This window comes from Guillardia theta (genome assembly GCF_000315625.1).
Source record: "Guillardia theta CCMP2712 unplaced genomic scaffold GUITHscaffold_131, whole genome shotgun sequence".
Lineage (NCBI taxonomy): Eukaryota > Cryptophyceae > Pyrenomonadales > Geminigeraceae > Guillardia > Guillardia theta.
This window is the reverse complement of record NW_005434543.1, coordinates 1-20607: the sequence shown is the minus strand read 5'-3', so window position 1 is coordinate 20607 and position 20607 is coordinate 1. Positions and strand designations below refer to the sequence as shown.

The 20607-nt window shown below is 54.0% G+C and overlaps 6 protein-coding genes across 6 annotated transcripts in view; 1 reads left to right on the top strand and 5 right to left on the bottom strand.

The window, feature by feature from the left end:
- Window positions 1-1284, bottom strand: part of GUITHDRAFT_166058 (hypothetical protein) — a gene marked incomplete at its 5' end in the record, with an annotated part of 1878 nt that extends 594 nt beyond the window's left edge. The window contains 8 exons of the mRNA XM_005822090.1: window positions 72-135; window positions 288-345; window positions 391-451; window positions 566-627; window positions 684-727; window positions 940-1006; window positions 1050-1163; window positions 1228-1284. Of these exons, the coding sequence (XP_005822147.1) occupies window positions 72-135; window positions 288-345; window positions 391-451; window positions 566-627; window positions 684-727; window positions 940-1006; window positions 1050-1163; window positions 1228-1284 (527 nt within the window). The remainder of the gene's footprint in view (window positions 1-71; window positions 136-287; window positions 346-390; window positions 452-565; window positions 628-683; window positions 728-939; window positions 1007-1049; window positions 1164-1227) is intronic.
- A 1633-nt stretch (window positions 1285-2917) lies between these two features.
- GUITHDRAFT_155557 (hypothetical protein) lies at window positions 2918-3504 on the bottom strand. Its single transcript, XM_005822089.1, has one exon. The coding sequence runs from the start codon at window positions 3490-3492 to the stop codon at window positions 3001-3003; it is 492 nt and encodes a 163-aa protein (XP_005822146.1). The 5' UTR covers window positions 3493-3504; the 3' UTR covers window positions 2918-3000.
- A 6295-nt stretch (window positions 3505-9799) lies between these two features.
- Window positions 9800-11326, top strand: GUITHDRAFT_146667 (hypothetical protein; the record flags this gene model as incomplete). The annotated part of the gene is made up of 9 exons (XM_005822088.1): window positions 9800-9910; window positions 9997-10044; window positions 10192-10236; window positions 10452-10508; window positions 10648-10716; window positions 10851-10949; window positions 11020-11078; window positions 11139-11178; window positions 11297-11326. The coding sequence occupies 9 exons, from the start codon at window positions 9800-9802 to the stop codon at window positions 11324-11326; spliced, it is 558 nt and encodes a 185-aa protein (XP_005822145.1).
- A 150-nt stretch (window positions 11327-11476) lies between these two features.
- GUITHDRAFT_155556 (hypothetical protein) lies at window positions 11477-13254 on the bottom strand. Its single transcript, XM_005822087.1, has 9 exons — window positions 13175-13254; window positions 12917-12985; window positions 12755-12779; window positions 12468-12561; window positions 12383-12424; window positions 12201-12245; window positions 12080-12152; window positions 11917-11957; window positions 11477-11691 (listed from the first exon to the last, which is right to left on the bottom strand). The coding sequence occupies exons 1-9, from the start codon at window positions 13220-13222 to the stop codon at window positions 11622-11624; spliced, it is 507 nt and encodes a 168-aa protein (XP_005822144.1). The 5' UTR covers window positions 13223-13254; the 3' UTR covers window positions 11477-11621.
- A 2262-nt stretch (window positions 13255-15516) lies between these two features.
- GUITHDRAFT_90329 (hypothetical protein) lies at window positions 15517-17050 on the bottom strand (the record flags this gene model as incomplete). The annotated part of the gene is made up of 5 exons (XM_005822086.1): window positions 15517-15924; window positions 15984-16446; window positions 16510-16670; window positions 16716-16808; window positions 16907-17050. 5 exons carry the CDS (start codon window positions 17048-17050, stop codon window positions 15517-15519), a joined length of 1269 nt encoding a protein of 422 aa, XP_005822143.1.
- A 2361-nt stretch (window positions 17051-19411) lies between these two features.
- On the bottom strand, window positions 19412-20383 carry GUITHDRAFT_146664 (hypothetical protein; the record flags this gene model as incomplete). The annotated part of the gene is made up of 4 exons (XM_005822085.1): window positions 19412-19501; window positions 19791-19875; window positions 19938-20064; window positions 20302-20383. Coding segments are annotated over 4 exons (384 nt in total), but the record flags the coding sequence as incomplete, so codon positions are not given.
- Between the last annotated feature and the right edge of the window lie 224 nt (window positions 20384-20607).

Genomic DNA, 20607 nt, shown 5'->3' with positions numbered 1-20607 from the left:
TCCTCACTTCCATCAACGCATCCATCTCCTCTGTCTCTCCCTCTTTCTCAGTGTCTCGCTCATCCCCCTACCTCTGAGGGTCAAACTTGTTCATCAGCAAATTCCCTTCCTTCTTCCCGAAGGCCTTCGTAACACCTGTTGATTTCTCAATCCCTCCCTCCCTCCCTCTCTCCCTTCCGTCTCTCCCTCCTTCCTCCCTCACCTCACCTCACCTCCCTCCCTCCCTCCCTCCCTCCCTCCCTCCCTCCCTCCCTCCCGCTCAGTTCCACTGGCTGAAGCTTCTTCACCTGCGAAAAAGTCGCTGTCCCTCCTCTCCCGCTTCTTCTGCTCAAGTTTCCGCAACCTCTGCCGCCAATACCGTCACGCCTCCTCCTCCCCGTCCTCTCTGACCTCCACGTAATCATCTCGATGCCTCCTCCTGCTCGATCCCCATGCTCCGTACAAGTCCACCCTTGACGCATACATCAGCATCAAACACAACACAGCTCCTCATCCTTCTTCCCCTCCCCTCCCCCTCCCCCACTCCCCTTCCCTCCTCCTTCCTCTCCCTTCCCCTCTCCCTCACCGATCTGAGCTGGAAGATCGTCCTCGAAGGCTCCTCCTCAACCCTTCCTCCGCCTCCGTGACCTGAGCCATCCCCTCCATCAGTCCCTTCGCCTCGCGATGCTCTTGCTCGCTGTTACAGGGTTCGATGCTTCATGCTGGAGGTACTTGAACGCTGCCCCTCCTGCACTCCAAGGATCAATGTTAAGAGCAAGGAGGAGGCATACGAGAAGGAGCAAGAACGTGGAAGGAGGACGGGAGAGGGAAAAGAGTGAGAGGCTGGGGTGGGAGAAAGGTGAGGAGGAAGACGAGGAGACGGAGGAGAAGATGGGGGAGGGAGGAGGGGAGGGGGAGAGGGACGAGGAGGGGAAGGAGGACGGAGCGAGCGACACTGACCATTGCCCGTCCATGAGGATTGGCGAGAAGGAGAGCTTCCTTCCGACTCGTAGAAATTCTCATGAGCCTGCATGGCATTCAAGGCAGGTCACGGCACGGACCTCTCTTACCTTCATCTCCCCCTCCTCCTGCGTGAACTGCGGCAGGGTGGACATGGAGTCTCGGAGAGCAGCAGGACGAGGATGGGAGAAGTCGATGGTGGCTGATAGGACGACAAACGCAACCTGACGGAGCAACAGGTGTAAGTCGCACTGGACGTTAACTCGTTCCCCTCCAAAGCAAACTCACTGTAGAGGCGACAAGTGCGAGGAGGACCCTCTCGCTGCAGAGCAGCTTCGTCTGCATGCTCTGAAGAGAAGGAGTGAGGTCAAAGATGAGTCTCGCTGGCATCTCCACACCTGCATGCTGCAACCCCTCCGAAGTCGGATGACTCTGCCACTTCGCGCCTGTTGTCCAAGTGACGACTGTCAGAGATCGAAGTCCTCTCCCCATCATGCCGCATGTTTCCATCATGTGTGAGCAAGCAGCAGGTAATGGTATGCATACTTCCCTGATCCTGAACATTGCTCTCTTCCTCAGCGCTTACCGATCAACTTCATGGGGCAGAAATCCGCCGCACAAACGAACTATCCAGTTATACTTCCCATTTTCATCATCTATCCTATCTTTGACGAAAAACATTTGGAGTGAAAAAACTTCTTCAGGACTTTATGTCATCAGCAACGCCTTTCTGTTTCTTTCATGCCCGTCTCAAATTTTCATCTCCTACCGGGCCCACATTCTTATTGATCGTCCATGCCTACACTTCCGCACAACCTCTCCTCATACTCTTCACAGTCTGCTTCGTCTCATCGTCTCCTTCCCCACTTATTTTTCTTCTTCCTCTTCTTCCTCTTCTCCTTCTTCTTCTTCTTCTCCTCCTCCTTCTCCTTCTACTCCTCTGCTCATTCTCATCTCCGTCGTCATTTTCCTTCTTATTGCCATTTCGTCATGGTGACAAGGAACCCTGGCTCCCTACCCCATGAGGGGACACATTAACCCTACCCTGGTATCACACCCCATACGTTTCCTCTACCCCACTTTTCTACCATCCAAGTACCCCACCATTTCCATGTTTGCTACCCCCTTGGCAAATAATCCCCAGATTCTCACATACCCTACCCCCTGTTGTGTGTTCAGGTCCGCCTCAACCATGGTGTACAGCAGCCTGAAGACCGAACCAGACGATGATGGTGATGGAGACGATGATGGTGATGGAGACGATGATGGTGATGGAGACGATGATGGTGATGGAGACGATGATGGTGATAGCACAATGACTGTAACATACTGCGATAGCGATGATGACTTACGATGATCATGATGTCGTCTTGACAATGATCATGATTTGATCTTGACAATGATCATCACATGATATCGATAGAACGATGAGATTAGACGATGTCGAACGCGACGAAGAAAGCAGCGATCTAGAGATACGACGGGGTTAACAGTGAAAGGTATGTACATCGGCTCTGCAGGAAATTGAATCACCGGACTCTCAAGGGAGATGAAGTTAGTTTGAGGGAACCAGTTAGATGAAGGTTCATCGATTCCACCATGAGAGGTCATGATCGCTTCAGTAGAGGAGCACAAAGTTACAGGTTTGCAAAGCTCAAGAATGAATAGGACGATCATCCCAAGGATGTGTCCATCGATGTCGAAGCAAACGTTCAGTACAGCCTGACTCTTTCGACCTGGTTAGATGGCTTTTTCACCCAGCTTCTTCCATCTGACAGGGAAGAGAGAGCGAACGTTTCCTTCACCTACTGAGCGAGCTTGCCATCGATTGAATGAACCGACCAAATGAACGAGGAACACAACAAGAGCACCACGCTCCATCATTATGTCAATGCCGACTGTGTACCTTCACGCCAGCAGAGCGACAGATCTGATGCAACCTGAAACTGGTCAGTACATGCAGACAAGTGAACAAGATCAAGCTTCGGTTCAGTTGTATTAGGCGTATGAAACAAAATGCAAGAACAAAGTACTTGCCCAACCGCAGTGGTCAACGAACAGTTAATAATCGAGGGTCATGTCTTCCCAGGCGTTGAGAGGCGCAACATAAGGAGATCTGAAGCTCATCGATCTGGCCTCAGTGTCTGGCAGGTCAGCCCATGCATTCACTGGCTCCTCGCACGAGCCAAACTTGTCGCAGCTCTTTGACATGTCCTTGGGTGCAAGGCCTCTGAACTCATCATCCGGATCAAAGATGCTGTCTCTCTCCATGGGGAGATCGGCATAGACATTCTGTGCCTCAGGATCGTACTCACTGCCATGCTGGTCCTGCCAGCTGTAGGCGCTGATGACGTTGTCTCCCTCCGTGTAGAGGGGCTCAAGCGCGGCATCATACAGCTTCGATCCTCTTGGGATTCGCATAAGAGCTGGGCGGCGAACAACGACCTGGAGGAGGGAAGATCTGTTCTGAGCAGTAGCAACCATGGCTGTTATCGCTAAGAGGACAGCGGCCATGGCGGCCATCCCTGCCATCAACACCGCACGTCTCTCCATCGCGGCTCTTCGTTAGGCTCACTACCCCCAGTCCCCCCATACCCCCCATGTTCTCAAGCGGGTCAACTCTCTGGTGCTTTTCTCTGTGGTTGCGCGGAATTAAAGGGGTCAACACACCACCCACGGGTACTATTGAAATATCAAAAAAACTGAGGCGAGCCTAGTGATGAGGCCCGGTGAGGCTCAGTGTCGAAGCGGCTCTAAGGCCCCGCCGGCCCGGGCCGGCCCCCGGGCCTGCCAGCCTCCGGGTTGAATTCCGATCACCGGATTCCGGGGAGTCCGGGCCGGGCCGCCGACCGCCGCCGCCCCCACCCGCGGGCCCGGGGCGTGGCGGCCGCCCTGCCGCGGCCCTGTACGCCGGTCCGATCCGCAGTGGGACGGGGCAGTGACTCCGGGAATACTGATACGTGCCAATTTGGTACTACAGTACAGGCTACGGTAGTCCGGGAACTTACGGAAGCCTCCGGGTTGAAGCCGGGCCTACCGTGACGCCGGCCCGTACGGAAATTAACGAAAGGGCTAAAAGTGAACGGCATGTAGTCCTGGCACGGCCCGGTCACGTAGCCGGCGGTTGTGACCGGGCGCCGACCGCCGCGCAGTGACTGTCGCCGGGTCCGAGCCTGAGTCCCGAGTCCGCCGGCTCACTACCCGGGGCGGGAATGCCGGCGGCACCCGCCGCCAGGGCCCGATTACCGAGGCGCCCACTGTGACTGCCCCCCCCCCCTAATATGCCACGCCGGGTTAGCCTTTGGTTAGTAGCAGACAGTGATCGGATTGAAGAGTCGCCGCCGGATAAAGAACCAGTGACCGAGTCCGAGCGTACCATAGTGACAGTGAGCCTCGGATCATAGTAGGTGGCGTCTACTGACAAGGGATAAGTTGGGCGATACATGGCGGGCGGGAGGCTCAAGGAGACGAGAAGAGGAGCTTGACATCGTTGACGCGAACCCCGTAGGAGGAGAACCTGCGAAGCCCCGGGGCCCTGCCACCTCATGAGCTGAGAAGACGAGGAGACTTCAAGGAGGCTGAGTTCATTCATACCCGCCATGTTGCGGCGGAGAGAGGTGAGGAAGGGGATGGAGAGGTTAGAAGAGGAAGGAGGAAGGGGATGGAGAGGTTAGAATGGGAAGGAGTAAAAGATGAGGGAGAGGAGGGAGAGGAGAAAAGAAAGCAAACAGTGCAGGGGACGATGACTGACAACACACTTGCTGCTCACCATCGCAGTGCTTGGAGGATGTCTTTGACTTTGACTTGCTCGTCTTCCTCTTGCGGGTTCGCCGCTGCTTCCATCGCGATCTGAAAGAGCCGCTCGACCTGTGGCAGGTTGAGGCGAAACAGCAAGACAGGAAGGGAGGAGGAGAAGGAGGTCGGGGAGAAGGGGGAGGGGGAAGAGGAGAGGGAGGGAAGGAGGAGGAGGAGGAGGAGGTGGTGGTGGTGGTGTTGGTGGTGGAGCACCTCTTCTGGAGGAAATCCTTCATCCGTCGACGCTATTGCTTGCTTGAGCTAGAAGGTAATCAACTACTACCGACTCCCTTCCGCTCTCCATCTCCTCCCCCTCCCCCCGCCTCTCCCCCTCCTGCTCCTGCTCCTGCTCCTGCTCCTGCTCCTCATTCCCCCTTTCCCCACTCTGCCCACCTGATGCGGCATGACAGCTTGCCTTCCAGGCCTCTGGAAGTTACGGAGTTGACGCTCGAGCTGAAGGAGAAGAACGAAAAGAAAGAAAAGAAGGAGAATGAGAGAAGAGAGGGGTAGGTTGAAAGAAGCAGCAACAGGTTGCTTTCAAAGTAATACCTCAATCATGATCTCCTTTCTCTCCATCAGCGCCTGCTCTTTGACCAGCTGCGCGAAAGGACCCTGAGGCAGTAAAGGTATGAAAAGTTAGCTCAGTGAGATCAGCTGGTAGTACATGTAGTGCAGTGAGATGAGCTGGTAGTACATGTAGTGCAGTGAGATGAGCTGGTAGTACATGTAGTGCAGTGAGATCAGCTGGTAGTACATGTAGTGCAGTGAGATGAGCTGGTAGTACATGTAGTGCAGTGAGATCAGCTGGTAGTACATGTAGTGCAGTGAGATGAGCTGGTAGTACATGTAGTGCAGTGAGATGAGCTGGTAGTACATGTAGCTCTTGACATGAGAGCGATATGATACCTCGACGCGAGCCTCGTCCTCGAGAAAGAGCAGCTCATACTCTACAATCTGCGCTATCATCACACGAGGAGGGAGGGAGGGGCTTGTACGTCATCACTGCGAGGGACGCGTGTCTCGTCCTTCCTTCCTGTAGGATGAGGCAGGTCGAAGGCTTGCAGGAGCTCTGGAGGAGGAGGAGCATGAGCGAGGGAGGCTGCAAGACAGGAGCTCACCTGTGATCTTGCGCCGGTCCTTGTAGGGGAAGTAACTTCTAACAAGCTCCTCCACTGTCTTCACCTCCATCCTCCCCTCGCTCTGCCTCTCCTCTCCTGCTTCTCTCAGCTTCATTGCCAGCTCCTCGACGAGAGCCACAGAATCCAGCAGCAGGGCCTCGGGCAACGTGCCCTCCATGACGCCCCTGAACAGCTGGATGAACGGCTCCTCCACGTACTTGTTACACCCCTCCACCAGGTTGTACCCCAGCTCGACCGCAGCTCCGAAGTCGAACTGACATCGGGACTTGAGGTAGTCGAAGATGTCCTCTTGTAGCGACGCCGCCTTGGCTGCCCCTCGCCGCTTGTACCGCGAGTTGACGATGCCATGCACGAGCAGCAGAGTCTCCTGCTTGCCCATGGAGCGGTTCCTGACCGGGTTCTTGCTTCGAAGGTAGAGAGGAACGCTCCTGCCTGTCCCCCGGGCCTCGAAGAACTTGCTCTTAGTAACTTGCGGCTCAGCTTGATGCTCGGACGGCAGCAGGCGGGCGAGCAGCTCGGCCATGAAGAGGACGCGGTCAGCGGTGGCGCCCTTGTAGGAGGCCTGACGCAGCTCCGTGCTGGAAGTCAAGTTGACGATGGTCATGTGCGAGAGCTGGGGACAGACGCGCTCAAACAAGTCGTCCCAGTGAGGTCGCGGCGTCTGATTGCTGTCCCTCAAGCTCTCGAGCAGGTTCAGATACTTGGCTGCCTGGTCCGACAGCCTCCTCGTCTCCTCCTCTGCATGCTGGAGGCCAGCTCGTAGCGTCTTGTTCTGCTGGCGGAGGGAGAGCATCTCCTCCTTCCACTTGGACAGCATCTTGTGCGAGTGCTCTCTGCGAGCCGAGGAGGACCTGGACTCCTCCTCCACCCGCATCTCGAACAGATCCTCTATCTCCTCCAGCACGCTCAGACTCGCGTCTTGCTCCCCCTCCACCTCCTCCAGCACCTTCATGGTGGACTTGAGCGGGAACTCTCTCGAGTCTTTCTCTCGCCCTCGAGCTCGGATCCAGCTGTCCTTGAGCTGCATCTTCTGCTGCGCCTGGCTCAGCTGCTTCCTGCATGTCACCAGCTCCTCGCGCATCTTTGACAAGGCTCCCTCGAGCGTCACAACGCGAGCATGCAGCTCGTGCGCGGTGTTGGAGCTGTGCTTGACCTCGCGGTCGAGGAGGACGTTGCGGTCGTTGAGGTCGGAGGAGCGTTGGAGGTAGACCATGAAGCTCTGCTTGATCATGCTCACAAAGCTCTCCCACAGGGATCGGAGGAGGTGGGAGGCGATGGGGAAGACAGCATCAGTCTTGTCCACCAGGTCCTGGAAGAGATGGTCGTACAGCTGCAGCTCCTTGAGCAGGCTCTCCACTCCCAGGTACGACCCTCGCTGAGCATTCTCCTGTATCCTCTCCTGTATCCTCGTCTCGATGTCTGCCAGGATCGGAAGCACCTGTCCCGTCTCTCCTCCTCCCTCCTCCTCCCGGTGCTCCAGGCTGCTCGAGCTCCTCACCTGCCTCCTCAGCCTCGATGTCTTGCTCTCCCTCCCAGTCCTGCTGCCTCCGACTGCATCTTTGCGCCCTCCAGTCAGCCATTCCTCGAACACGGGGAACGATTGCGACTCTCCTCGCCTCCCCATCCACATCCTCGTCCTCCCCTTCCCTCCCTCCTCCCTCTCGCTGCCACTGATAGTAACGCTCCTGTGCCCCGAGGCCATCCAGCGGGTAGGGGAGGAGGGGGCGCAAGCGACGGGTAGGAGGCTGGGTCGGAGGGCGCAATCGGCCCAGGACTGGAAGGGGAAAGGGAGGGAGCAGGAAACGAGCGCGGGAGGGGAGGGAGAGCGGAGGGGGGCAGGAGCCTGAAATTTGGGGGGGGAGGTGGGGATCCAGGGGGAGAAGCTTCAAGGGGGGTAGATAAGTGGGGACGGAATGTGAGGGGGTCGAAGTATGGGGATCAGGTAGGAGAGAAACTTGAGGATCAGGTAGGAGAAAGAAGAAAGATCATGGACGAGAGGGAAAGAAGGGGAGGAAAGAAAGGAGAGAGATAGGAGGTAGAAGAGACCAGGAGACGGAACGAGAGGAGGGAGATAATAAGAAAGAAGAACAAACTGGGAACGAGAGGATGGTGTGGAGGGAATGAAGAGAAGAAATTCGAGACGGCAAAGAAGGACGAATAGATTCATTTCATTGCCAACAAGGAAGCTGTTGTTTGAAAGATTAATGCGATGCAGCTTATCACAATCGATGTGCGGATATTGGTGATTTCATGCCCTTTGTTCTGCTTGACTACAAGATCTCTTGAAATCAAACATATCTTGATGAGAGTCTGTTTAGTTCCGATTTCTCACTTGTTTCACTTACATCATGATTATGCCACTAGCAACAAGTTTGCTGCATGTCAATACCGTATTCCCATCTTGGACGTTTGGAATGCAACTTACGTCTTTTCTTCCTTCTCTCACAGCTTTTCATATCAATTAAACCTGTAAGCTCTTTGTTGTCGTTTTTTTTGCTCTCCTTGCTCAAGTTTCTCTACATCACTCTTTGATATGCGACATCTGAACAAAGTTTGTTTACCATGCATCGACCCGGCTTGTTCCATAACAACAACCACATCATCATTGTTATCAGCAGCAGCTAATTTACTTTCATATGTTCAAATGTTGTCTCTGCAGATCCATCTTTATCTCTCACGCTTCACCTCATTTTTACCTTCATCCTTGTGAAGCTTCACTGCACTCGCACTTGTTGATATGCCATCCTCTTCATGTCCTCATTGTTTTGCTCTGCTTCGTTTTTTTCCCCCTTGACTGCATTGAACCACAAATCCGCAACTCTCTTACAACTCATGTCTGTCACCGCCTCTGCATCTGCTGCTATGCAGGAATCGTGCATGGGATACCTGTAGGTAATACTCTGGGATGGCAGGTGTATGTATTCCTCCTCTCCTACTGACTACTCGTCTTGCTTTCCTTTTTCTGCAACCTCACTTTCCCTTCAATCCTATTATGATATGCTCCCCATTCCGTTGTCCTTCCACTCCTTGCCCAGTTGTTCCCTTCCCTCCTTCGTATGGTACCTTGCTCCTCCCCCCTCCTTTCTTCTTTGTCTTACTGCCAGTTCCTTCGTTACCCCTAGTGCCCTTGCTTCCTTCTTGTTTCTCACTTCCTCTCCTCAAATCGTCTTCCTGCCTGATGGTCAGCGAGTCTGCCTGCCTGCCTGCCTGCCTGCCTGCCTGCCTGCCTGCCTGCCTGCCTGCCTGCCTGCCTGCCTGCCTGCCTGCCTGCCTGCCTGCCTGCCTGCCTGCCTGCCTGCCTGCCTGCCTGCCTGCCTGCCTGCCTACCTTCCTGCCTTCCCCGACATTTTGAATGGTCTGGTTACCCTACCCCGCCATATCCAAATCTGTACTACCCACCCCTGGTGTCCTGATCCCGCTATATCATCCGTACCCCTACCCCCCTAGGAAGCGTTACGGCTCCGGAGTCCTGTGACCAGTACCCACCCATAATGGATCTGTTTATTATGAAATTACCACCCCTATTCGGTTCCGCTGGCCCCACACCCCTCTGGGAATTCAATTTTCAGACTACCCCACCCCTAAGGTTGTAAATCGTTTTGACTCCCCACCATGTCCGCCCGGTAGAACTCACCATGCACAGTTTCCAGCATCCTGCACCGTAGACCCTCGTCCTCCTCCCTCCTCCCTCCTCCCTCCCTTACTTCTCATCTTTCCTTCCTGGACCCCCTTGCATCCTCCGTCCTTTCTCCTCCTCCTCCTCCTCCTTCTCCTTTTGCTTCACTTCTTCCGGTCCCTTCGGTTTTGCTTCACTGTGCCTGATCCCGATTTCTCCTCCCTTCCATCTCTTTGCTGTCGCCTGTCCCTTATCGGAGCACTCCTTGATCTTCGTCTTCTCTTCGCTTCTCGTTCTCCTCTTCCTCGAGATGTCGCTCTTCGCCGTCTTCGACTGCTGCAGCCAGAGGTTAGAGAAGGAAGAGTTTCAGAGGCAGTCGACCTTGTCCTCTCGTCCTTCGGGACCGATGCCTTCAGCCAAGGTGGGAACATGCAGCAGAGAAGCTAACACGCGCGCCTGCTCCTTGCGTCTCGATGCCATGGCGAATGAATCTTTTCTTCCCGTCAGGTTGGAGTGGGCATTGTTTTCGCGTCCGACGGAACAGGAGGACTCGTGGTATGGAAAATTCTTTCTCGTTTCGTCCTTGTCCACCTCCACTTCCCGGTTCTCGTTCCCCTCCTTCTGATCCTCGTTGTCATGCTCGTTTTCCTGCTCCTCCTCCCCACACTCCCACTCTTGCTCGCCCTTCTCATGTCAGAACAGGTAAAGGGTCTCGTGCCTCGCAGCTCTGCAGAGAAGAGCAACATGGTAACTTTACGATTATTCTCCTCTAAGATGCTCCCTCTTCTCTCCTCCTCTCCTCTCCTCTCCTCTCCTCTCCTCTCCTCTCCTCTCCTCTCCTCTCCTCTCCTCTCCTCTCCTCTCCTCTCCTCTCCTCTCCTCTCCTCTCTCCTCGCTCCTCTCCTCCCCTGTCCATCCCTCCTCTCGCCCTTCCAGCCTCTTCACTGATGTTGGAGCGACAGCTCAAGGAGGGCGATGTTCTCATGCAAGTCAACCATGTGGACGTCCATAGATGGCCGGTGAGAACAAGAACCCTCCCCTCCCCTCCCCTCCCCTCCCGTCCATCTCCCTGCCCTGCCCCTGCCCCGCCCATTTTACAGCATCTTTTATTTCTCTTGCTTCTCTCCTCCCCCGTACTTCACTCATCGTCTCGTTCAGATCATAGAGATCGCACCCCTCATGCTCGGCACGCCAGGGACTTCCATACACCTGCGATTTGCGAGGAAGGTGAAGACCACGGGGGGAGGCGAGACGAGGCGAGGAGAGAGCAGAGCAGAGCAGAGCAGAGCAGAGCAGAGCAGAGCAGAGCAGAGCAGAGCAGAGCAGAGCAGAGAGGAAGAGATGTCACGCTATTCTTCAAGGTGGTTGTGCGGGAAGACGAGGGGAAGGATGAAGACAGCTCCTCACGGCAGGATACGAAACGAAATCCTCGAGCTGAGGAGGAGGACAGTAGACCGAAGGTCCTTACCCCTCTCCCTTCCTCCTCCTCCTCCTCCTCCTCTTCCTCGTTATCTGAGAAGTTCTTTGCAGATTCCTAAGCTGTGGCAGAAGGGAGGGACTCCGAGGAACGAGCATGCCAGCACGGACAGGTAGAGGAGGAGAGGAGGGCGAGGGAGAAGGGGAGGGCGAGGAGTCTGAAGCATTATCAGTGTATTGGAAACAGGGAACATCCGCTACGATATGATCGATGTAAGTGAGGGAGAGCAGGAGGAGACTGTCAGGCAGCAAGACCTGAGCGGAGGGAGAAGGTGGAGGAGGAAGGGAAGGGAGGGGATCAGAGGAGGAGGTGATTCAATCGTTGCCACAGGTCCAGTTAACGCGAGGAAGCGTGTCGTAACGACCTCGCGAATCTTTTTCAACGCCCAGAGACCGAGCTTCTGCTCTCCCTCCTCCTCTTCGGCTTAGCAGGCGAGCAGGACGCAACAAGTAGTAGTAGGAGGAGGGTCAGCCAGCAAAGAAGGCTGCTGGAGGGCAGCTGGGTAGAAGTCTGCTATTCAACTTTATACACTTAAGGCTGTGTGACGTCAGCAAGAGACGCGCAAACTACTTGCTCTTGTCTGTTAGCTGCTGTTAGCAATCGACAACTCGTACCAGCTCGAGTTCAGCTGGGCCGTCCACCCCAGCTGAAGCATTCACAGCATCATCTTGACCTCCTGCAAGGCCCGCTGAAGCGCCTCGTCGCGCGGGGCGCAGTCGACACCCCTGAGAGAGGCTAGTGAGAGGGAGGAACAAGGGAGACAAGGAGAGTCGGGAATGAGACTGGGAGAGGAGGGAAGCAAAAGGAAGGAAAGGAGGAGGAGAGGAGGAGGAGAGAGGGAGGCGGGGGGCGGGGGCGGGGGGGGAAGCACAGACAGGAGGAGAGAGACGAGGGAGTGGGAGGTGAAGTAGAGGAGATCATAGTTGGTAAGAGACAGAGGAGATGCGAACATTCGGAAGGATTCTTCGGCATCGTGATACTTTTCGAGGCCCTGTGAAGTTGATCAAAACGCCCCCCCTCCTCTCTCCTCCATCCCCCTGTTTCCTCTCCTCCTCCTCCCTCCTTTCCGCCTTGTTCATGCCCCTGCTTCCTCTCCCTGGGTCTTTCCCTCACCTCCTCCGCCAGGCCCTTGCGGTACCATCCCTTGGCCCACATGGAGTCGAGCTCAGTGCACTTGATCGCGTCTCTGCGAGGAAGTGAGGATGAAGGGGAGTCCGAGGAGGCGAAGGATCACGAGCGAGACTCGATGAACATCTTGAGGCCAAAGTAGGCTGCGCTCCTGCGAGGAGGGAGTGAGGGAGGTGGCAAGAGGCAGAGACAGCACAAGCATGTGATTCAAGCATGATCATTGGTAGACGGGAGGGAGCGGAGGATGACGTGGAGGAGGGAGGGAGAGCTTGGCTATCTGTTTCTCACCTGTTGCTATAGTAGATCTTGAGCTGCTCCGTGTCGTCGCACCTGACATCCAACGTGAGCTCTGGGCCTCGCAGCCGATCCTCACATCTTGATGGCTTGCTCGTAGTAGCCGACAGCTTCAGCATACTGACGAGCCTTGTAGCACGCGTTGCCCCTCTCCTTCGCTTCGTGAGCATCCTCTGGGAGTGTGAGGTGAGTAAAGAGCGGAGAAGAAATCTGAAGGGACGAGAGGACAGTGAAAGGAGCGGTTGAAGGGATACGGGAAGGGTCGAGAAGAAACAAGAGTGGAAGGAGGACAAAAAGTGTATCGGAGGGCGAAGGAGAGGGAGGAGAGGGTAGAGGAGTCAGAGAGGAGGTAGAAGAGTATCTGACTTGGAGGTCCCATATCCGCAGGAGCCTTCACACAAGGTGTCAACGAATCGAAGATGAAAGGGAAAGAAAGATAAACATTCGATTCTTTTTAAGAGATGGCAACACAACACAACACAACGCAAGCGGACAAGCCAAGCCAAGACAGGGACATCCAATCGTCACCTTTGGAGGTGTGGCGCTAGGGCTCAGGTTGAAGTTGTGTGCGGCACTTTCCATGAATTCATCGACAGTCTAAAACAGAGTAGTCAGAGAGAGGAGAGGAGACGGGAGAAGTGTGTCAAGGGAAAGGAACAGAAAGAAAGGAAGGGAAGGGAAGGGAAGGGAAGGGAAGGGAAGGGGGAGAGAAGGGGAGGGGAGGGGGAGAGGAAGGGGAGGGGGAGGGGGAGGAGGAAGGGGAGGGGGAGGGGGAGAGGGCATGACCTTGTTTGCTTCTGGTCCGAGGTCATCGAACGCAGTCTTTGTTGCCATGTTGATCAGAGAGAATGAAATAGAAGATTTCTGAGAAGAACATGTCAACAAGGATCAACACGTGTGAGAGACAAGATAATCCTGAGCTCGTCCTCGATCACCAACAAGAAATGTGCAATGGAAGATACATGGAGCAAGCGACTTCAGCATCCACTATCAACATTAAACAACTGAAAGTGAAAACAGGAGCAATGATCGAGGAGAGCATCACAAGAGATCCCTCTTCGTCTTGTTCCATCATTTTCCTCAAACAAACAACAGATGTGGCATCCATCAATCGTTCCTAATGAATCTTACTCCTCACCAGGCAGAAGTACAACCTGTAACTGCCCTGGCCACCACGCTCTTCATCCTTTTTCTCCTCCTCCTCCTTGTCACATCCCCTTTACTTCTTCAACGCATCTCATTTCTCATGGATCCTCGTCCTTCATCTCAATATTTCACCCTCATCCTTTCCTGACGAGCATGTTCCACCGGCCTGGTCCTGTTGCGCCCCCCCTACCCCCACCCACCCTGCGCTAGTTCTCATCCCTCCTCCTCAAGCTCAGCTAAATCCTTATGATCTCGTCAACCAAGAATCCTTGTCCGCCTTCACTTGATCGTCTTTTCCTTCCTCCCGTCTCCTCCTCCTCCTCCTCCTCCTCCTCTTCCTCCTCCTCCCTGTCTTGTCGCGACCCCTCCCGGCGCTTCATAGGCCGGATCTTTGTCCTCGATTTCAGAATTGTTTCAAACTTTGGTGAAGAAATTAAAATGGTCCATTTAAACTTGTAATTTTCCATTCAATCAATTCAAAATTTTAGCATCAAAGCTTTAAAGCAATAAAAATCAATTCTTTTTGAGGAGTTTACTGCCATTTCTATTGCTCTGCAGTAAATATTTATGGTTCATCAAGAAAATGTTTATTACATACAGTAAAGTTTATGAACAAAGAATATTATGTGCATGAAATGTCCTTTCCTGTTCATCCGTTGATCAGGAAGGGGGGGAGGGGGGGAGGGGGGGAGAGATGGGAGGGAAGGGGGGGAGGAGGGGAGAGATGGGCGGGGATTGTGAGAGAGCCAACGAGACAAGATGGAAGTGTGGAGGGGCAGGGACAAGTCGTGTTGTGCAAAAAGGAGTCAAAATAATTTTGCTAGCTCGTTTAATCAAGTTTACCATGTTGTTCGCTTCACGCCTGTAACAACTCCTACTCTCATTTTAATATGTATCCGTTCACCACCTTCCTCCTCCTGGCCTTATCGATTCAACCTCGTCCTCCTCCCCCTTGTCTGTCTCCTCGTCTTGTCATGCGTCATTTGCTAGGACGAGGAGAGCAAACTAGCCTGTTTGACTTGATTCCATCGCAGTCTTCCGCTTGTCAGTAAAGAGTTATGTACACTGTAGAGATACCCGTCCGCGCTGCTCCTGGATCTATGTCTCATGTCCTTGCATCGTCTTCAACCTTCTTGCTCTGCGGTGCCCTACGTAATTGACACCGCGGGATGCTCTGACCCAGGTTGGAGTCACAACGGCGCTGAAAGCTGTTGGCGTACAAGTCTAGAGCTGCTCCGCAGTCTGAGTACTTCTTGTTCATCTGCATGCAGCAGTCACCCCACAAGCCTCGAGCGTCGATGGGAGAGATTTGCTACAGTTGAAAGAGAGGAAAGAACAACAGGAAGAGGAGAACGAGGAGGGCAGGAGAGGGAGAAGGAAGATTCCGAAGGAGGGGTTAGGGTGACCTCGTAAACCGATCTGGCAGCAACTCTCGCGATGTTGGTCATGACCTTGTACCCGAGGGCATAGTCTCTCTCCATCAGAGACTTGAAGTCGGCATAAGGGACCTGCACCAAGGAGTCAAGAGCCCGAGTGTCGCAAGCGGCCACCGACCTCCCTCGTCTTCAAGTGTGTCAGGGCCGTCACGGTTGCAAACCGTGTCTGTTGCGCGACAGGTCAGACAACGAACACAGGATTTGAGAGGGATCAGACCTTGTCCGGATTCACAAGCTCCATCTCTCCAACTACCGTCTTCGCCTCCAGCACAACGATGATATCTTTCTGCACTTGCGATGCATCCTCATCCGCATGGTGTGCGATTTCGGGCTGCGATCCCTTCCGTGGGGGGCTGTTGGCTAGCGAGGTAGTTCCAGCTTTGGGCTGCCTGATGTCTTTGTGTCGTCTCCTGCTGACCTCCAGCTCGCCCTCCTCCACCAGAAAAAAAGACTGTGCCTCAGTCCCCTCGACTATGATGTCGACCCCAGGGCTGAAGTTCTGGATTGTGCTGATTTCCATGATTCTGCTAACCTGGAAAACTAGCTTCAGTGATGAGCACGGGAGAGAGCGAGAGGTACCTCGTCTGCAGACAGCCCCTCGAAGAGTGGGAGGACCCTCCAGGCGACTCTGGAGACTGGGAGTCTGTTCCCCATCATCAGCGTGAATTCTCCCCAAGAGATTTTCCCATCTCCGGTCAGGTCAGCTTCCTGCACCATCTGCTCCACCTCTTGGAGGGAGAACCTCCTTCCGAGAATTTCGCGCAAGCTTTCAGCTGTGATGGATCCACTCTTGTCCTTGAATTTGTGGAATGCGTGATACACTTGTGACTGGTCCAAGTACGTCTGCTTCTCCAGACATGCAGCGACAAACGTGGTGTACTCGATCATTCCATCTCTGTTGCCCTCTGAGATCGACATGAAGAGCTCTTCGACTTGTTCACGTTTCATGCCGAACTGTCTAGGAGTTACTAGAACTGCAAGAAGCGGCTTTTGCCCAAAGGACCATCAAGTACCTGAATCATGGCATTGTGGAGGTCATCGAAGCTGATGAGTCCCTTGCCCTCTTTGTCTAGAGATCGGAACGTTTCTCGCATTTGTCGGATCGATTCGCGGTCAAGCGAGTATCCGATTGCGAGCAGAGCTTGCTTCTTCAGCTTGCCAATATCACGGACCTTGGAGAGCTGGGAAAGCATCCGAGAAGTGATAGGATTCACCTCAAGCTTCGATGCCGAAGTGATCCAAGGATGCTGCAGGGCTTCAGCTGCCGTGATTCTCTTTTCAGGATCAAGAACAAGCATCTGACTGACGAAATCTTTTGCTTCCTTCGAGACCACGATGTCCTCTGGCCATTCGTACTCGCCAGTCTGAATGTCCTTGTAGATTTGGTTGTTGTCGTCGCCGTAGAATGGCGGCTGCCCACAGAGCATCGTGTAAATAACGACCCCTAGAGACCAGATGTCACATTGCGGTCCATACCTGCAGGACAACAGATCAGCCAAAAGAACGGAAATAATCTCGGTTTACCCTTTCGTGTCCGACGCGGACAGCACCTCGGGGGCGACGTAGTAAGGCGATCCCAGCATGTTATGGAGATCGTTGGTTCCATGAAAAACCTTGCTGAATCCGAAGTCGATTATCTTGATCTCACCGAACCCTTCGTGCGATGCTTTCGACTCCAAGAGAAAGTTCTCGGGCTTGATCTGCAGCCAGGTCAATGGTTAACAAGGCCGGTCACAGAGGTTTACATCTCTGTGCGCGATTCCTCTTTGATGCAGGTAATTGACAGCACTCAGCATCTTCGCAACGAGTTCTGAGATCCCGCGCTCAGTGAGCTGATACTCTGCTCCTTGACCATCGGACCACGTCTTGGATCCGCCTTCTTCAATGCTCTGTAACAATATATTCAAAATTGGCCAGGGACAGAAGATTTACACACAGTCTTCATGAGGAAGTCGAAGAGGTCGCCGCCTTCGCAATGCTCCATCACAAGGTGCAGCTTCTCCTTCTCCGAGTACGTCTCATACAGCCGAACGATATTGGGATGATCGAGCATCTTCATGACTTCAATCTGCAACACCATCCCAGCAAATCAACACAACGAGTCAGGTGGCGTCAATGCGGTAGATGGCAGGAGCATTGACCTCATTCCGAAGCATGTCCAACTTCCCCGTCTGGATTTTGAACAGGTCGATTGTCTTCACCGCGACTTTTCTCCCCGTGATCTTGTGCCTCGCTGACCTTACCGTTGCGAATCCCCCCTCACCAAGGATATCCTCTACCTTGTATACATCTTCAAGACGCTCCGTCGTGCTCAGGTCGTGCTCACGCACAAAACTAGCTGTCGCAGGATTTACTTGCCCTCCTCTCAGCCGCCCATACCAGTTCTCCCCACCACCGCCTCTGAGGTGCAGGATTCTGGTGGGCATGGTGGAAGACGCCGCCGAGATCTGCAGCGGGAAAAATGCGGATCGGAGCCCTCAACCGACCATAACAGGGAGGTGAGGACGACGAGTGTCATGGCTAAATCCAAGTGTGCATTGTGACGGTAGCCAGCAAGTCTTCTACGTCGAGGAAGACTTGGCATCGGAAAGTTCCAGCGTTTTCCAACAGGAAACACGGTGGAAGGGATAAAGAAGCTTGCTAGAGCAGATAGAGAAGATCGTGAGAGGGAAGAGGAAGAGGAGGCGGTGGATGAGGAGGAGAAACGAAGGAAACTAGTTGACGAACCCGACTTCCTTCCTGCCCCTCTGCATGCTGACTTGCTCAGCATTGCTGAGCGACGGAAGTCGATGAGTATGGGGGGTAGCGATTTTCATTTAGAGGGTAGGTACTTAAAAGAACTCCCGGGGGTGGGTACTGAAGAGTTTCAGCATGGGGTACAAGGATAGCTGGGTCATAAAGGGAGAGACGTAGGGATAAGAGGTGGGTCGACACTTGTTGGATTCAAATGTGGGTGGGGCTGGTCATAGCATGGGTGGTCTTCACTGGACCATGTAGTTGGGTTCGTCCTATAGGGGTGGTACAAAGGAGGCTCTTGGGGAGCAAGGGGGTTGAAAGCAGGGGAAAGTAGGGTAGACAAATCGTGGGAAAGGGTGGGGGTGGAGATATACAGAATTGAGGGTGGAGTCCTCCTTTGGGGTGGGAGGAGAAAGGGGGTGTAGAGGTCAGTGAAGGGATATGGGGGTGGTATTTAATCAAAAACTATTGTATTCTCAAAACAGTTCTAAAATGCCGGTTGAGTTTTATAAAGGGGGCCGATGGTAGTAGGTTGGTTCGATACTGGAGTTTTAATTCTGGTTGTTTTAGGGATCCGACCCTGGAGATATTACTGACAACAAAATGTTATTCTAACTTCGTACAATTTTGCGTATCGTATCAGTATCATGTGCCGCTACATTCATTGTATAAAAATAATAACTCAAAGGAGAACTACCAAAGTGGTATTCAAATATCTACCCATAATTATGTACTGTTGTTTTACTTATCATTGGGCTATGTACCTACATTCTGCGAAGATATTTTTTACTTGTACACACTTTAAAACCAATGTCGATTTTTAAAACATTTTAGAATGGCCCCCGGAAATAAGACCCTGTGGGATTGTGGAGGGACATGGGGTACTTGGGGGTGGGGGTGATACGAGCATTTTACAGACCTCATGTGGGGTGGGGTGGATGCTCTGAGGGGGTAGTACGGCCGCTTTATCTTTGTTAAAGTGGGGTGGGGTGGGTGGAATTGGAGGAGGCGTTGTCGTATGGATGAAATGTCAGGGTGAAAGTACATATAAGAATTTCATTATTTCCTTCAAATTTCAAATTAGCTGTGCAGTCAAGAAAATATACTCCGAAAATGCCTGAGGCGGATGAGGTTGGTCAACTCGGTTTCGCCGGATTGAACTCCGAAATCATCCGGGACTGAGTCCGGCGATCGGATCGGTCAGTGACGTCCCTGAGAGACTCGCTGTCGGTACCTTGCTAGTCAGGAGTCACTGGGCACTGGCAGTCACTGCGTCGCGCGGACCCGGCCCGCGTACCGGGCCGCCAGGCTGCCGGGCGCGGCTGACGGAGCACAAGTTTCCAGTTTTCCAAGTTCCGCACACGAAACCAGAATTGAGGAGCACATGAGAGATAGACTGTATGCTAGGATGTGAAACCCAAGCATCCAGACATGAGGGGACCTTAGCATCACACGTACTACATGGCCGCCCTGCCACGTAAGTCGTCTTGGTTTACAGGAGAGTTTTTGTTAACTCGGCGCTATCTGACTGGCACGGCTGGCATACCGCAGTGCGCTCCATCAGCGGCCGCCACCCCCGCGGCAGTGTTACCGTGACCCGAGCCGCGGGCACTGGGCAACTGAGACGGTCGGCCCGCCGCTGAGCGGCTCGTGTCGTGACTCAAGTTATCTTGTGTGAGGCTTTAATGACAACCCAGGGAGCTCATTAGTAATAGATGACATTGCAGTAATAAGCCTGAGACTTCAATGCCATGATGACGGTTTCGTTACTCGCGTGACTCCGACACAGTGACAGCTGAGCAAATTGCAAGAACAAGGAAGGCGAGGAAGGAAGGCGAGGGAGGGAGGAGGGAGGAGGGAGGGAGGGAGGGAGGGGAGGGGAGGGAGGGAGGGGAGGAGGCCCAGAGAGGAGGGCCCGGGAGGAAATGAACTGAACCCCGAGTGAAGGAGAAGGCAGCCGAGAGAGGCGAGAGGATAGAGGAGGCAGCGGCATAGGAAAGCAGCAGCTGGCAGTTCTTCCCTTCAGGGGAGACTTTGATACGCCCCATCATCTGCTCCCGCCCCTCCTTCCCTCCTCGATCCACCTCGACCAGGACGAAGGTTCTGACCCCGTACAGAATCACCCCAACTCCGACGAGAAGGAGGGCGGCGAGTATGATCTTGACGGAGCTGTCGGGCAACTGTCAGCACAGCCTGGCAGCTCCTCCACCGAGCTAGGAGGCAGAGGTCACCTGGTGAAGAGGACGAAGCAGCAGAAGGAGGCAGGGAGGATGCACATGATGGCGAGGGGGACGATCTTCAAGGGAATCTTGAAAGGCCGAGGCAGCTCAGGGTGAGTCACCCGCAGCTGCACCAAAGCTACCATGGTCGTCAGGTGGGTGGGAGGGAGGGAGGGAGGGAAAGGGAAGATGAAGAGCTGAATATTGGAGGAGGAGGAGGAGGAGGAGGAGGAGGAGGAGGAGGACGACGACGACGACGACGAAAAGGAAAGGGGAGGAAGGAGGAGAGGGAGTCTGGGGAAGGGAGGTGGCTCAGGGATGAAGGAGTGTGGCGTGTGACAGGGAGGAGGTGGAGGGAAGAGAGCAACAGGCATACCTGCCAGCTCCATGAGGAGGCAGATGCAGTAGAGGAGATTGTCGCAGATGAGAATCTCGTGGAAAGGAAGCTGGGAGAAGAGCTGAAAGTAAACGTGAGAGGCGTAAGATGTGAAGGAAGAAGTTTAGGTGGAGAAGGGATGACGATTATGGATGAAAAGGCAGGAAGGGGGGAAGAGGGTGGAGGAAAGGGAATAGAGAAAATAATGTGGATGGAGGAAGGAGGGCGAAGGAAGGAGGGAGGAGGGAGGAGGGAGGAGGGAGGAGGGAGGAGGGAGGAGGGAGGAGGGAGGAGGGAGGAGGGAGG

What these genes read in the sequence shown, in the direction of transcription:
- GUITHDRAFT_155557 (XM_005822089.1), bottom strand. Translation starts at nt 3,492, where the DNA reads ATGGAGAGACGTGCGGTGTTGATGGCAGGGATGGCCGCCATGGCCGCT.
- GUITHDRAFT_155556 (XM_005822087.1), bottom strand. Translation starts at nt 13,222, where the DNA reads ATGGCAACAAAGACTGCGTTCGATGACCTCGGACCAGAAGCAAACAAG. An exon ending in TCGGACCAGAAGCAAACAAG is followed by an intron (nt 12,986 to 13,174) that starts GTCATGCCCTCT and finishes ACTCTGTTTTAG; the next exon opens with ACTGTCGATGAATTCATGGA. An exon ending in ATGTTCATCGAGTCTCGCTC is followed by an intron (nt 12,153 to 12,200) that starts GTGATCCTTCGC and finishes ACTTCCTCGCAG; the next exon opens with AGACGCGATCAAGTGCACTG.